Here is a 17,506-nt window from a genome sequence, read left to right on the forward strand (position 1 = left end):
TGAAAATATTTTAAGTCAATAAATAAATACTGTAGTAAACACTTTATATAAAGTTTAAGGATGTCAGTGCAGCTCAACCATGTGGAATGTGCGCCCTGTGGGATGTGGGAAGTCATGCAGGCACAAAGTGCTCTCAACGGCTACGCCTGCAGGAAATGTCACCAGCTGCAGAAACCCAAGCAGCAACTGGAGTCACGGTGGTGCATTCACAAGGCTCAGATTACATGGATAGCACATTTAGAGAGGTGGTCATGCCCCAGCTAAGTAGTACACAGGCAGAGGGGGAATGGGTGCCCACCAGAGTATTTAAGAGAAACAGGCAGGTAGTGCAGGAATTCCGTGAGGCTACTTCACTCTCTAACCACTTTTCCATTTTGGATACTGGTGAGCAAGATGGTTCCTCAGAGCTAAGTTCATGGCACCACAGGTGGCTCAGCTGCACAGGAGGGGAGAAGGAAGAGTGGAAGTGCTAAAGTAGTAGGGGATTCCATAGTTAGGGAAACAGACAGGCATTTCTGTGGCCATAGATGTGACTCCAGGATGGTATGTTGCCTCCCTGGTGCCAGTGTCAAGGAAGTTACAGAGCGGCAGCAGGATATTCTTTTGAAGGAGGGTGAGCAGCCAGAGGTCATGGTCCACATTGGCACCAATGACATAGGTAGGAAAAGGGATGAGGTCCTGAAAGCAGATTTTAGGGAGTTAGGAAGGGAATTAAAAAGCAGAACCTCAAGAGCAGTAATCTCAGGATTACTCCCAGGGCCATGTGCTAGTGAGCATAAGAAAAGGAAGACTGACAGTTCAACATGTGGCTGGAGAAATGGAGTAGGAGGGAGGGTTTTAGATTTCTGAGGCACTGGGATCGGTTCTGAGGCAGGTGGGACCTGTACAAGAAGGACGGGTTAAACCTTAACAGGACTGGGGCTAATGTCCTCGCAGGGAGGTTTGCTAGTGCTGTTGGGGAGGGTTTAAACCAGATTGGCAAGGCGATGGGAATCTGAGGTGAAATTCAGAGTGGAGAGGAGAAAAATAGGCAGTGGAAAGTAGAGAAGTATTAACTGATAACATGGGTATATTAGACAGTGGTATGAAGGTAGATGGAATACCTGGAGAGTTTGACTGAATTAGATTAGGCAGAATAGTAAGTCATTAGATGGGGTGAGAATAAGAGGGAAAGTAAAAAAGCCTAAATCAGGGCTAATGTGAATGCATGTAGTGTGGTTAATAAGATTGGTGAACTATAGGCACAGGTTGACAAATGGAATTATGATATTATTGCTGAGAGAGAGATCTGGCTCAAAGGAGGACAGGACTGGGCATTAAATATTCCTGGGCACAAGGTGTTTAGGAGAGACAGAAAATGAAGAAGGGGGGAAAAGAATGGCAATGTTGATTAAGGATGGCATTGCAGTACTGGAGAGAGAGAGGATGTTCCAGAGGGGTCAAGGACTGAATCTCTCTGGCTAGAGGTAAGGAATGAAAAAGGTGCAATAACATTGACTGGTGTAGTACTTAGACCACCAGTTAGTGGAAGGGATGTGGAGAAACAAGAAACAAATTTACAAAGAAATTACAGAGGTGCAAAAATTATAGAGTAATCGTAATGGGGGGCTTCAATTATCCAAATATAGACTGGGCTAGGACTAGTACAAAGGAACAAGAGGGGCAAGAGTTCCTGGAATGTGTTCAAGATAATTTTCTGCAGCAGTATGTTTCTGGTCCAACAAGAGGGCATGAAACTTTGGACCTGGCTCTGGGGAATGAGTTGGCCCAAGTGGAAAATATCAGTGGGAGAGCCTCTAGGAGACAGTGATCATTGTATCATAAGGTTTAGGTTGGTCATGAAAAAGGACAGGGCACAATCCAGAGCAGGGATAATTAACTGGGGAAAAGCCAACTTCGATGGGATGAGAATGCATCTGAGTCAAGTGAGTTGGAATCAAATGTTGGCAGAAAAGACGGTGGCTGAACAATGGACCACCTTCAAAGGAAAGGTAGGACAAATAAATCCAGAGCGTCCTGGATGACGAGAGAGGTAGAGGTGAAGATGAAAAGGAAGAAGTACACATACGACAGGTGTCAGGCAGGGATGCAAGGATAAAGCTAGCAACTACAGACCAGACAGTTTGACTTCAATGGCAGGGAAACTTCTGGAAACTATAGTTCGGGATAAAATCAATAGTCACATAGACAAGTGCAGGATAATTAAGGAGGGCTAGCATGGATTTATTAAGGGAAAATTATGTTTAACCAACTTGGAGTTTTTTTTTGAGATGACAGATAAGGTTGATAAGGGAAATGCTATTGATGTGGTGCATATAGATTTTCAAAAGACATTTGATACAGTGCCATACAACAGGCTTGAGAGCAATATTCTAGCTCATGGAATAAAAGGGAAAGTAGGCATTTGGATAAGAAATTGGCTGAGTGACAGGAAACAGATTAGTGTTGAATGGTTGTTTTTCAGATTGGAGAAAGGTTTGTAGTAGAGTTCCCCAGGGGTCAGTGTTGGGACCCTTGCTCTACCTGATATATATTAATTACCTAGATTGTGTTGTGCAGGGCATGATTTCAAAATTTGCAGATGGTATGAAAATTGGAAATGTTGTTAACTGTGATGGGCATAGTCTTGAACGTCAAAAGGACAGACATGTCGACGGATTGGGCAAACAAGTGGCAGATGAAGTTCAATGAAGAGAATTATGAGGTGATCCATTTTGGCAGGAAGAATATGGTGAGACAGTATAAAATAAAGGGAGAGCCTCTAAAGGAGGTGCAGGAACAGAGGGACCTCAGTGTGTGTGTACATAGGTTATTGAAGATGGCAGGGCATGTTGGCAGCAGTTAATGAAGCACATAGTACCTTGGGCTTTATTAATAGGGGCATTGGGTGCAGGAGTAAGGAGGTCATGTTGAACTTGTGTAAGACACTGGTTACGCCTCATAAGTACTGTGTCCAGTTCTGAGGAAGGGTGTGAAGGCAGTACAGAGGAGATTGACAAGAATGATTCCAGAGATAAACAACTGTAGCAACGATAGATTGAAGAGGTTGAGACTCTTTTCCTTGGAGAAAAGAAGGTTGAGGAGAAGGTTTGGTATTCAAGATCCTCAGGGGTATGGACAGGGTAAATAGTGAGAAACTGTTCCTACTCAAGACAGCATCAAGAACCAGAGGGCATAGATTCAAAACAATTGGGAAAAGGAGTAAATGTGAAGTGAGGAAATTTTTTTTTCACTCAGAGGGTGTTTGGAGTCTGGAACGAACTTTCTGAAAGGGTGGTGGAGGCAGGTTCAAACAAGGTATTCAAAAGGAAATTGGATTGCTACCGGAAAAGAGAGAATGTGCAAGGTTACGGGGATAAGAGAAGGGAGTGCGAGTAGGCGGAATGCTCTTTCAGAGCCAGTGTAGACTTGATGGGCTGAATGGCCTCTTTCTGCGCTGTAAAGATCGTGTGATGTTAACTTCTTGTGCTCCATGTGCAAAGATGATCAAATCTCTGAAAACCAACTTTAATAGTTCCTCATTTTCTAAAAAAAAAAATTTCTTCTTTTCTTACCTACCAAAGTGAATAACCTAACGTTTCCTCCATATCTGCCACCATCTTGTCCAAACACATAACCTCTCTATATGCCTTTGTAGACTCTTTGGGTCCCCCTCGCAGCTGCCTATTCTCCCACCTAGCTTTGCATCATCAGCAAACTTGGATGTATTATTCTCAATCCCTTCATATAAATTATCAATATAGATGGCAAATAGCTGAGGCCCGAGAAAGGGTTCTTGCAGAAACACATTAGATTGAGCCTGCCAATCTGAAAATGACCCAATTATTCCTGATGAATTTTGTCCTTTAACCCATCCAATATCCATGTTAATTTAAGTATCCAAACCCCAGAACCCTTAACTTGCGTTACACCTTAAATTCTCAAAAGGCACAGGATAAATATACAACATGCACTGGTTCCCAACGATTTCCCTTTCATAAAACTATGCTGACTCTGACCAATCATTTTTTTAAGGACCTTGATACCATTTGCTTAATAACAGATTCCAGCATTTTCCCACTGCTGGTGTCAGGCTAACTGGCATGTCGGTTCCCATTTTTTTCTCCACCTCCTTTCTTGAATAGTGGTGTTACGTTTGCTAACTTCCAATCCACTCAGACTTTCCAGAATCAAGAGAGTCCTGGGAGACCAAGGCTCATGCATCCACTACCTCTGTAGCCACCTCTTTTAGAACCCTAAGAGGTAGGGCATCAGATCCAGGGGATTTGCTAGCTTTTAGTCCCATTAATTTGTTCAGTACATTTTCTTCACTAATATTACTTAAGTCCCTCAAACATAAGTTGCTTACTCCTTAAATTTCCTCATAAATCCTTATACATCCAAGTTCATTACACCAGCCATTCTTTAAGCACACTCTAGTAGACCATACCTAGCTGGGGAATGAATGATCGGTTCTTCCACAGAGTCGTTTGCGTCTTTCATTTGCTCAAGATCTCCGGCTAAGCCTTGCCCCAGGCCTGGTATCCTTCCCTCAGGGGAGCTCCGCTCTGAAATACTGGCAGATGCCCAGGTCACATCATCCACAGGAGAATGCCGCACACTCCCAGCAACATCAGCACCTGCCAAAGCTAAAAGATGTACAGGTCAGTACCATAATTCATGCAGGGTCGGCTGATCTCACCTGTTCCCACAAACCTACTGAAAATTACTGAATTTATTTGCAATGAAAATACAATAGTTAATCCCTGCCAAACTCAATCCCCACCATCTAATAACGTGCACTTCTTTCGATGTAGGAGTCACTAAATAGCGACCAAGAGCAAGGCCCTCCTTGGCCTTTACTTCTCTTATCCAGACACATGAGAGCGAAAAGAAGTGTCATCCCCTGCTTTGTGTCCGAGAGCAGCAAGCTGAACACAAGTACAGCACTGTAGGTCAGAAATAGTGCACTTACTCAGACATCAATTTACGAAATTAACAGGAGGGTCTAAATGGGATGGGCGGAGACAAGGAGGGCTGAATGGAGTGAGTGGATGGGTGGGTGGTGCGGCGACAGAAGGGGCAGACTGGGCCCGGGTAGGGTGAGAGGCGCAGACTGGGGTAGGAATGGCATAGAGGGGTCGAGAGTGGGGCGGAAGAAAGAGGCGAGGCCACATGGACTGTGAGGGGGCGAAGGGGAAGGAGCGGAGGAGAAGGGGCGAAGTGGGGAGCAGAGGGGGGAAGGGGCGAAGGGAGGAGCAGAAGGGTGGACTTCAAAGGAGGCAGCAGAGAGATGGAGGGCGAAGGCAGCAAGGGGAGGGGGCGACTGGGGGAGGGGAGGGCTGGAGGGCGAAGGCAGCATGAAGGTGGAGGCGAGCTAAAAGAACGGAAGTACTCCTGGACTATGAGTGGAAATATCCGGATGGACAGATTGAGGTAGATGAACACCACTCTCATGGTAGCTGCAGATCGCTTACCATCCATTTTCATTTTCTTTCCTGAAGAGCCTGAGGATCGGGAGGAGGCAGTGGAACGCTGTCCTGAGAACCGCTGGGATATCTCTCCGGGCCTTCCATCATGAGATCTTTTGCTGGGAAGCTCTCCCTGGGCATTGGATGGACTGCTGGCACTGCTGAAGAAGCACAAAAGGAAGAGATTAATTCACTGTGCTGTTTCCAAACACAGAGCTTTTGTTTATAACGTCCAATTAATCTGAGAGGTAACGACAGACAGTGAATTAGCTCCTGAAAAAGTTGAAGATTACTCTTCAGGTTTTACTCTGGATATACAAGGGCTGATTCAGTGACAAAACAACAACAACAACTTTCATTTATACAACACTTCACAGATCGTCTTAGAAGGAGAAGAGGGAGGTGGTAAGGCCTGGGGGGTGGAGGGCAATACCAGAACTCCAGAACTCTCTAGAATTGGGGGAAGGTCCCATTAGATTTGAAGATAGGAAATATAACTCCATTATTCAAAAAGGGAGGGAGACAGAAAGCGGGAAACTACAGACCAGTTAGCTTAACATCTGTTGTAGGGGAAATGTTAAAGCTATTATTAAAGAAGTCATAGCAGGACACTTGGATAAGTTCTAGGTAATCAGGAGGAGTGAACATGGTTTTGTGAAAGGGAAATTGTGTTTAACCAACTTATTGGAGTTCTTTGAGGAAGTAACATGTGCTGTGGATAAAGGGGAACCAGGAATTGTACTGTACTTAAGATTCCCAGAAGGCATTTTATAAAGTGCACCAAAGGTTATTGCGGAAAATAAAAGCTCACAGTATGGGGATAACTTATTGTCATGGATAGAAGATTGGCTGGCTAACAGGAAGCAGAGAGTAGGCATAAATAGGTCTTTTTCAGTTTGGCAGGATTTAACGAGTGGTGTGCCACAGGGATCAGTGCTGAGACAAAAGGCTAGTATGTAGGTACAGCAAGTAATTAGGAAAGCTAACAGAATGTTATCATTTATTGCGAGGGGAATTAAATACAAAAGCAGGGAGGTTATGCTTCAGTTGCACAGGGCACGAGTGAGACTACATTTGGAGTACTGTGTACAGCATTGGTTACCTTATTTAAGGAAGGATGTAAATGCATTAGCAGTTCAGAGAAGGTTTACCAGACTAATACCTGGAATGGTGGGTTGTCTTATGAGGAATGGTTGGACAGACTAGGCTTGCATAAGCTAGAGTTTTGAAGAGTAAGGGGCAATTTGATTGAAACATTTAAGATCCTGAGGGGTCTTGACAGGGTGGATGTAGAGAAGATGTTTCCTCTTGTGGAAAAATCTAGAACTAGGGGTCACTATTTAAAAATAAGTGGTCACCCATTTAAAACAGAGATGAGGTGAAATTTTTTCTCTCAGAAAGTTGAGTGTCTTTGGAACTCTCTTCCTGAAAAGGCAGTGAAAGCAGAGTCTTGGAATATTTTTACGGCAGAGGTGGATAGATTCTTGGTAAGCAAGGGGGTGACAGATTATTAGGGGTAGGTTTCAGGAATGCAGATTTCAGGTTACTATCAGATCAGCCATGATATTAAATGGCGGAACAGGCCCGAGTGACTGAATGGCAGACTGCTCCTTGTTCGTATGCTTAAAACCTATTCAGCTGAAGGCACGGCTGCCTATCTCCACGACAAAGGAAATAACTAAGACAACCGAGTTGGAGGAGCACAGAGATCTTGGAAGATTACACGGCTGGAGGAGGTTACAGAGATTGGGGTGAGGCAACAAATGGATTTGAAAACAAGGACGAACCATTTAAAATTCGGGTGTTGCCAAACCAGGAGCCAACGCAGGTCAGTGAGCTCAGGGGATAGTGGTGGCCTGTTAGCATGAGGAGCTCCAACCACTAAGACACTACAGGGCTGTTTTGAACTGATATTGGTGGACAGAAACCCTGTAGAATCAGGTGGAATGCCAGTTATGCACATTGCCCAATGGAGCTTCAATGGAGTGCAAAATAGGGCAAATGCAACACTGCGCCCGCTCCCATCTGCTTCCTGACAGGCAAGTTAGGTTAAAATTTTCCATGACACCTCCAGTTGAACTTTTACCATTGTCAGGTTGCCACTAGTATTGCAGAGCTAACCCGACAGTAGCTTACTATGGGATCACATAACTAGCAAGTTCCATGTCTCTCTCAATACTAACACCTTGTACTCGTGTTCTTTTTAATGACGGGGTAATGGACAGACAAGTGGAAAAGTGTCCCTAAGTCATAAAAAGATCTTTAAATGATGAGCACCGAGACCAGTCAGCGCCTGAAAATGACAACTGGTTAACATTTCCAGCAAAGGGCCTTTATCAGAACAGGTGGCCAGTCAGAGCTGGACTGTGATTCTCCAAAACTCGACAAGGGCTCTAAGTTATCTTCAGCAGCACTCACGTATGATTCTCCAACATTTCTGACCTACATTAGAGCAATCAAGTCACCAAAACTGCTGCAAAGTGAGTGCAACTTTTTTTTTTGCTATTTCACTATCTCAGGAATGCTTGAGCCGACCAACGATCGTGCACTGCAGTCCCATGACGCAACACAGGCAGAAATCACGGCGGGGTCAAGCCTTAAATGCAGTCTAAACCAACAAAACACCGGGTTCCATTATGGGTCAGTCATGGCAATCTCCATTCTCCATGTCAACAGCAAGTGGCGAGGACAACAGCATGTTTGTGACCAAATCATCGCCGCCAGAGTGACGGGGATTAAAATCATCACCACCAGAGTGACGGGGATTAAAATCATCACCACCAGAGTGACGGGGATTAAAATCATCACCACCAGAGTGACGGGGATTAAAATCATCACCACCAGAGTGACGAGGATTAAATCATCACCACCAGAGTGACGGGATTTAAAATCATCACCACCAGAGTGACGAAGATTAAATCATCACCACCAGAGTGACGAGGATTAAAATCATCACCATCAAAGTGAAGGGATTAAATCATCACCACCAGAGTGACGGGATTTAAATCCATCACCACCAGAATGACGGGGATTAAAACCATCACCACCAGAGTGACGGGGATTAAACCGTCACCACCAGAGTGAGGGGGATTTAATCATCACCACCAGAGTGAGGGGGATTAAAATCATCACCACCAGAGTGACGGAGATTAAAATCATCACCACCAGAGTGACGAGGATTAAATCATCACCACCAGAGTGACGAGGATTAAATCATCACCACCAGAGTGACGGGATTTAAAATCATCACCACCAGAGTGACGAAGATTAAATCATCACCACCAGAGTGACGAGGATTTAAAATCATCACCACTAGAGTGACGAGGATTTAAAATCATCACCACCAGAGTGACGAGGATTTAAAATCGTCACCACCAGAGTGACGAAGATTAAATCGTCACCACCAGAGTGACGAGGATTAAAATCATCACCATCAAAGTGAAGGGATTAAATCATCACCACCAGAGTGACGGGATTTAAAACCATCACCACCAGAATGACGGGGATTAAATCGTCACCACCAGAGTGACGGGGATTTAAATCGTCACCACCAGAGTGAGGGGGATTAAATCGTCACCACCAGAGTGACGGGGATTAAATCGTCACCACCAGAGTGACGGGGATTTAAATCATCACCACCAGAGTGACGGGGATTAAACCGTCACCACCAGAGTGACGGGGATTAAACCGTCACCACCAGAGTGTCAGGGGTTAAACCGTCACCACCAGAGTGACGGGATTAAATCGTCACCACCAGAGTGACGGGGATTAAACCGTCACCACCAGAGAGACGGGGATTAAAATCATCACCACCCGAGTGACGGAGATTAAATCATCACCACCAGAGTGACGGGATTAAATCATCACCACCAGAGTGACGGGATTAAATCATCACCACCAAAGTGAGGGGGATTAAATCGTCACCACCAGAGAGACGGGGATTAAATCATCACCAGCAGTGTGAGGAGGATTAAATCGTCACCACCAGAGTGACGAGGATTAAATCGTCACCACCAGAGTGACGGGGATTAAATCGTCACCACCAGAGTGATGGGATTAAATCATCACCACCAGAGTGACGGGGATTAAATCGTCACCACCAGAGTGACGAGGATTAAATCGTCATCACCAGAGTGAAGGGGATTAAATCATCACCACCATAGTGACGAGGATTAAACCGTCACCACCAGAGTGACGTGGATTAAACCGTCACCACCAGAGTGATGGGGATTAAAATCGTCACCACCATAGAGATGGGGATTAAAATCGTCACCACCATAGTGACGGGGATTAAATCGTCACCACCAGAGTGACGGGGATTAAACCGTCACCACCAGAGTGACCAGGTTTAAAATCGTCACCACCATAGTGACGGGGATTAAATCGTCACCACCAGAGTGACGGGGATTAAATCATCACCACCATAGTGACGGGGATTTAAATCATCACCACCAGAGTGACGGGGATTAAATCGTCACCACCAGAGTGAAGGGGATTAAATCATCACCACCATAGTGACGGGGATTTAAATCATCACCACCAGAGTGACGAGGATTAAACCGTCACCACCAGAGTGGCCAGGATTAAACCGTCACCACCAGAGTGGCGAGGATTAAACCGTCACCACCAGAGTGACGAGGATTAAATCGTCACCACCAGGGTGACGGGGATTTAAATCAACATTACCAGAGTGACGGAGATTAAATCATCATCACCACCAAAGTGACGGGGTTTAAATCAACCACTCTAGCGTGCTGGAGTTTAGTGTTTGAGTGAGGTAATTGAAGACTTCCTGGACTGTTGAGAATATTTTCTTATCAACCAATTGAACACATCACTGTGAGGCTGTAGGCATGTTTTTCTGCCACTCGGGGACACTGTTGAGCTATCTGGGTAAAGTACTAACAAGTGCTGCAGCAGTCTTGAGTCCATAGGACTGAGCCCCATCATAGATGTGGAACATTTACATATATCATTGGAGCTTGTGATTACATAATAGCTTCCCTTCTGATGGTTAGTCAGCCTCAGTTGACAGTTTTCTACATAGAGCAAGTAGTGAAACAGTTGAAGTTACTTGTACTAGACAAGGCAATGCAATCTGAAAACTCACTCACTTATGCTCAGAAATCAACATGCTTATACTACTAAAAATACTAACCCCCAACAGCACTGGCCATTCACAATCAGAATTTTACAGCACAGAAGGCATGCCTTTTAGTCCAAATCATTTGTACTGGCTCTGTGACAGTCACTTTCCTCAACACACTGTATATTTTCTCCCTTTCAAGTATATATCCCAATTCTGCTTAAGATATTACTTTTGAAAATCAACACCAGTGGCAGCAGTGTGTACCATCTACAAGATGCACTGCAGGAATTCACCAAGGCTCCTTAGAGAGCACCTTCCAAACCCACGACCACTATCACCTAGAAGAACAAGGGCAGCACACAGATGGGAACACCACTACCTGGAAGTTCCCCTCCAAGTCACTCACCAACCTAACTTGGAAATATATCGTTGTTCCTTCACTGTCGCTGGGTCAAAAGCCTGGAACTCCCTTCCTAACAGCACTGTGGGTGTACCTACACCACATGGACTGCAGCGGTTCAAGAAGGCAGCTCACCACCACCTTCTCAAGGGCAACTAGGGATGGGCAATAAATGCTGGCCCAGCCAACAAAGCCCACATCCCATGAATGAATAAAAAGAAATCTGGTTCCATCATTCTTTCAGGCAGTGCATTCCAGATGGTTCCAATTTGCTGCATAAAAGAAACCTTAAATTTAAAACAAAAGCAAAATACTAATGGTGCTGGAAACCTGAAATCCAAATTTTGGGAGGTTGGGGAAAGAAAAACCTTCTTGTCTTATTATGACTCCCTCTACCTTTGCACCGCTAACTCTTGCCATTTAATCTCGCGTGTTTCTATCCTATCACAAACTTTATCTTTTATTATTTTCTCACCCCCACCATACTTGGCAGTGCAGTAACCTGCTTGAGCAAGTGTCTTCATTTTGTGTGAAGGAGGGTGCTCACTCACACTACTGCCTACTTGTTACCTTTGGTACGATGGAATCTTCCTGTTCAAACTTGTGCTGCTCTGGGAGGAGAGGAAGTCATCTTCATATGGAGCTACTTCTTCAGAGCTTGCTGCAGACACCAGGGGCTGCAGTGTTGGTGAGCCTCTGTCAGACTCGTCCTCCAAACCTCCTGTCAATAGAAAGCACAGTGTCACAAAGGCACATACAGTGACTTCCTCCAGGCCTTTTGAAGAAACCACCTTCCCACACTATACACTTTTCATCACTGGGGGAAATAGTCAAAGCAGTTAAGGCAATAAACAGGTTGGTCACAGACTAATGAATCTTTCTCACAGACCTCCCCTCACCCTCCACTTCCTTATGTTAGCTGTTCCCCTCCTGTCAGTGCCCACCACCCCACTGTGTCACAGCTCAGGCACTCAACACCCCTCACACCTCGCTCACATCAGACTCCTCCCCCACAATGCTTTAGACACCAAGCACCCAATGACAGGCCTCAAGGTTCACATTCCCAACCGCTATCCAGTTACTTCTGCTGGAACATGCCCATGTGGACAGCAGTTGAGAACAGGATCCTGCTTGGTTGTCATAGCCCCCAGTCAAAAGAGGCTGCTACCATTCTCTACCTCGATATGCATTAAGTGCAATGTGTACCTGAATGACATGGTGGAAGGTACACATTCCACACCCCTAGCTTGTCAGAGGAGAAAAATGGGTTGGTGGGGACAGGGAGGGGTACATAATGCACCAAATAGATCAGCAGGCACAGACATCCAACCCCTTACCTTTTCCATAGAACTGGTAACTCTTTGCAAAGATGTTAATCACACTGTGAGGACTTCCCTTGGTTAGCTCTTCCCATGGTGCTCTGTTCTTGCCTCCCTCTGGATGTAGTTGCAGGGGCTGGTACCTCTCTGCTTCTTTTTGGAATTCTGCAACTGGCCTGGAGATGCTTGATTCTCCTGCACAGAATTCCTTATCCCTTAACTTTTCCGTTAATTTGATGGGGTCTCCACAGCTTGGTAGACCATCCTCCTCAGAGAGGCTTCCTTCACTCAGTAGTGGCCCTTCACTGATCGACCCCCCACTAGAATGGGGGGAATCAAACGGATTCCTCTCCCTGCTGAGCTTTTGCAGGTCTTGCTCCAGGGCCTCAAGTGACCTCTTGTAAGTGTTTTCCCAGCTCACTTCCTGGTACCTGTCAGTCCCTGAAGTCCTGACCTCTGTGGCCACCGCCGCTGCAGAGGCTTGGCAACGGGTTGACTCGCCAACCTTTTTGTACTCGTACAGATTGCAGACTCCCGGCAGCTGATCCTCATAGGTTGTGTGGCCTACATTGGCTCCTCGGATTCGACGAATTCTGGGAGAGATATCATCCTCACCGCTGTCATGGACAGGAGGACTGGCAGGCTTTGCCCAGCGTCCATCGTCCCATGCAGTCTGGAGCACATCATGCTCTGAGCTCTGCGCAGCTCCATAGTTGATGCCTGCGCCTGCAAGTCTTTTGGCTCCACTCTCAATCCGGTTGGAGAGGGAGGCCGCCATTGCCTTCAGTGCCTCAATGCGGTCTAATCTGCTTTTGTGCGGGGCTGTGGCCTTTTGTGCCCCTGCTGTGTAGTCATATGGTGAGGAGCCGGAGGATGGATATTGCAGAGAAAACACCTGCCCTTTCGACGGAGATTCCTTCCTACTTGCCGCTGCTTCCAAATCCTTTGGCAACAAACCTCGAGGTTCCAGGTTTGGTGGGTGCGAGAAGAGGTTGCCTGCACTGTGAGGTAGGGCTGGCTGAACTGCATGGTTGAGTCGATGAGCCGGCATCCAGGAGTCTAAACGGTCATTTCTGAAAAAGAAGCACACTATTTCAGAAGCCAAAAATTACAACAGCTTTAATTCCTAGAGGGGAGTCATGTCGGTGTGGTGCAAAGGTAGCACTTTCACCTCTAAGTCGGGAAGTTGTGGGCTCCAGTCCCGCTCCAGAGACTTGACTACATAATCTACATTAGCATATCAGTGCAGTACTAAGGGAGCACTGCACTGTCGGAGGTGCTATCCTTTTGATTTCATCTCAGAGGGCCATAAAAAAAAAATCCCACAACATTATTCCGAAATGGGAAAGGAAGTTCTCCCTGGTGTCCTGGTCAACATTTATCCCACAAATCAACATCACCCTATGATTCTATAACAAGAAAACAGATTATCTCCTAATTATCACATTGCTGTTTGTGGGGCCTTGTTGTCCACAAATTGGATGCCGTGTTTCCTACAAAATAACAGTGAATTCACTCAAAAAGTGAGTCATTGATTGCGAGGCACTTTGGGATGTCCTCAGGTCATGAAAAGCGTTATATAAATGCAAGCCTTTCTTTATTTTTAGAACTGCATTGCCAAAGTTGTCCTAACTAAACAATACTTTCACAAGCACTGTTTCAGCATTTTAAATGTTTTTTTTGGAAAGCCTGATTAAGGGGAGGAAGGAAGTGGGGAAGTAAGAGGCTGTCAAAGAGTAAATATACAAATGAAAAGGGGCTTTTGGAAGGCAGCAGTTCCAGTTACTGCATGTTCCAGTGAGTTACCCCTTCACTCTCTTCTATTGCAAAGAGACTTGTACACTACTGAGAAAAACACAAACAGATCAGATCCTTCGGTAACCTGAAAGCAAAATACTGCAGATGCTGAAGATGTGTTTATAAAAACAGAAAATGCTAGAAATACTCAGCAGGGCTGGCAGGTCCGTGGAGACACGCACAATTAATGTTTCAAGTCCAACATGACTCTTCTTTGGAGCACTGAAGTGAGTTCCGAAGAAGAGTCATATTGGGCTCAAAACATTAACTCTTTCTCTTTCTGCCAGACTTGCTGAGTTTTTCCAGCATTTTCTGTTTTCATTTCTGGTTCTTCAGGTGTCAGTTCAGGTTCAGGCTGTGCAGCTTATCAGCTCAACAGTTAACACCAGCAGTAACTAATTCATTTCAAACAGGTAACTGTGGGTGTGAAACCAACAGTGATCAGTAAACCTAGGCCATGATTCTCTCACTGCACTTAACTATATCTGGAACTTAGCAGCAATTTATTTAAGATAACTCTAGGGGCAAAAGTTTAAAGGTCAATGGATGCTAATTATTTCCCCAAAGGCTCCTGCGTAAACTTACGAAAATGTGCAAATCTCCAGTCACTTGTGAAAATGTGCAATCTCCAGTCACAAAAGCCAAGTGGGTCCATTCTACAACAAATAAATTGAGCCTGAGGGGTATGGACAGGGTAAAGAGTGAGAAACTGCTCCCACTCAAGAGAACATCAAGAACTAGAGGGCACAGATTCAAAATAATTGGCAAACGGTGTAAATGTGTTGTGAGGAAAATAATTTTTCACCCAGAGGGTTGTTGAATTCTAGTTCAAGCTTCTTGAAAGGGTGGAGGCAGGTTCGATCGAGGTATTCAAAAAGGAATTGGATAGCTACCCAAAAAAGAGAAAATGTGCAAGGCTACAGGGATAAGGCAGGGGAGTGGGACTAGGTGGAATGTGCTTTCAGAGACCAAGTGCAGACTCAATGGGCCAAATGGCCTCCTCCTGGACTGTAAAAGATACTGTGATAAACACCCACTTCATAGCAGTGCGGAAAATTATCTAAAAATGTTGTTACCCAATCCGCTGTAACTAATCCTTGATCTTTCAAAACAATGATGACTCATTCAGGTTTTGCTTACTCAGCGTAAGGAAAATTTTTAAAAAGCTTAGATCAGGAATATTCTCTCAATACCACCGTAATCTTTTACAAGGTGCAGCATTAATGCTAGCACAGGCCATCCAGGAAGTGCTTTTACGTAACGAGCAAACTGTTGTAGACTGCTGCAATCATTATAAAATCTGAAGTGTGACACAGTCCCTCACTTTTGCTTTCAAAGACTTAATGCTAGGGCACAACGCAAGGGACATTTGAAAACAAATCATACGCGAGCTGGAGATACTAAAACTGAAACAAGTCTTGCTGCATTCATCAAGAATAGCCATTCGTTTGTCACATTTCAAGGTTAGTGCTGTGATTGGGAGCTGAGTCATATGAGCATTTGGTAAAGATATCATGTAACTATATATGTTATTGTAGAGCCTGCTATGGCCACATGTTGCACAATGCAAATCAATGGCGAAAGGGGGTAACTCACTGGAACATGCAGTAACACTTCCTGGGAACACACCAGGATGAACAGTACATGCAGTTTGGAAAGGAAAACATAAAGATACCATTCATGAGTGTTTTAAAATATACCAATTTTAAGAGTTAGCATAGCACTTCCCAATTCAGTTCCTGGGTTAGATGCAGTCAGCAAATCACCATTTCCCAAAGCAACTGCTGCCTGATAAACCAAGTTAGGATGCAGTGAAGCAAGAACAATGTAAACTTATAATTTTGTTATGCTTTCAATGTAGTAAAGAAACCCAAAGTGCTTCATAGGATGGTTTGCAAACAAATTGAGACACTGAGCTACACAAGGAAATAGCCAAAAACCTGGTTAAAGAGATAGGTTTGAAGGCAGAGAGGTTTAGAGGGGGAATTCCAGAGCTTCGAACCATGGCAGCTGAAGGCACAACCACAAATAGTGGAGCTATTAAAATCAGGGATGTGCAAGAGGCCCGAATCAGAGGAACAGAGGTCTTGGAGGGTTGTAAAGCTGGAGGAGGTTACAATTGTGAGGAGGGGTGAGGCCATTGAGGAATTTGAAAACAAGGATGAGAATTTTAAAATGCTGGACAATGTAAGTTAACAAGAACAGGGGTGATAGGCGAAAGGGTCACCTTACGGCCGGAAGAGTTTTGGTTGAGGTCGTGCATAAGGAGGGTGAAAGATAGGAGGCTGGCCAGGGAAGCATTGCAATAGTCGAGTCTAGAGTGGCAAAAGCACGAATAAGGGCTTCAGTCACAAATGAACTGAGGCAGGGGAGGGGATGGAGAGAGGAGATATTAACAGGGTTAATAAGAACATGCAGCCACAGGTTCGTCAGTCCAAGTACAAAGATGACAGCCATGACAGGGGTACAAGGGCCTAGAAATATATACATGCGGAGTACTAGAATCAGAGCTCTCCTCCACACAGTCAGATGCCATGCTGTACTTGAGTCTCGATATTTAAAGCCCGAATCTGGAAGCTTGCATGCTGAGTCATATCGGGAAACTGGTAACATTGCTAAACAAAAATCCACGTAGTCACATTGAAGGACTTCTATTTTGGGCATAATTATAGCATTCTGCACTTATGACAGTGGTGTCTGAACACACTGGCCGCACTTAGCTCAGATTTTAGTTTCCACTTCACAGCGTGAGCTTCCTACAACAGGTAGTCAGAAAATTGGGTACCAAAAAATCTGAAGCTTTTTAAGCAAGAAACTATTTCAGATTGTCCTTTTCTCTACATCAGTTTTATGTTTACTGCATATAATAGTGAAGTAAAGCCAAGCAATTGACTTTGAACTCCTGCCAGTAAATACAGCTGTAGAGCCATTTATTGAAAGAGAAAAGATCCTTTATGGTTCTATGTATTGTCAACCATTGGCAGTTTCTTCCAATCCGTGCTGGAGAAGTCGTGTAATGGTGTGACTAATATACAAAGCTTGGCAACCAGACAGCTTGATGAGTGCAGTCCCAAGTTTGCTAGTTTCAGACAAGACAGCAGTTAGGGTGACCTCAGCAGCCCTAACTATTGAGTGAAAAATGAACTAGTCAGGATTCTTGCCTCTGAGAACCCTGCTGCTGTTAGCTGTCCCTCAATTTGTGGATGACGTCTACTCGGGGTCACAGGTTTCTGCCATGATCTTCATGTGACCGAACAAGCCGATTCTCGACCCACAGATCTTTGGGGCAGGGGGTTTCAGGAATACAGGATTTACTTCCTTTTCTTTCCTTCTCTGCCTCATCGTTAAGACATTGTGATTCAAAGCGTGATGCAGCTTGATGGACAAGTTGTCACCATTTTGAACGATTGGTATCAAGCTCCTCCCAGTCATTAATATCCATGCTGCCATG

At 44.9% G+C, this 17,506-nt stretch overlaps 1 protein-coding gene across 7 annotated transcripts in view; it reads right to left on the bottom strand.

Annotated features, from left to right (window-relative positions):
- cep350 (centrosomal protein 350) overlaps positions 1-17,506 on the bottom strand; it is a 209,842-nt gene that overhangs the window by 107,057 nt on the left and 85,279 nt on the right. For 6 of the 7 annotated variants that reach the window (XM_078561488.1, XM_078561484.1, XM_078561487.1 and 3 more), the window contains exons 12-15: positions 12,277-13,331; positions 11,510-11,660; positions 5,457-5,611; positions 4,430-4,628 (exon numbers count right to left, since the gene is read on the bottom strand). In XM_078561488.1, coding sequence (XP_078417614.1) covers positions 4,430-4,628; positions 5,457-5,611; positions 11,510-11,660; positions 12,277-13,331 — 1,560 coding nt within the window. The remainder of the gene's footprint in view (positions 1-4,429; positions 4,629-5,456; positions 5,612-11,509; positions 11,661-12,276; positions 13,332-17,506) is intronic. The other variant, XM_078561482.1, reaches the window with a different exon arrangement.

The sequence above is a fragment of the Cetorhinus maximus genome, chromosome 17 (assembly GCF_964194155.1).
Source record: "Cetorhinus maximus chromosome 17, sCetMax3.hap1.1, whole genome shotgun sequence".
NCBI lineage: Eukaryota > Metazoa > Chordata > Chondrichthyes > Lamniformes > Cetorhinidae > Cetorhinus > Cetorhinus maximus.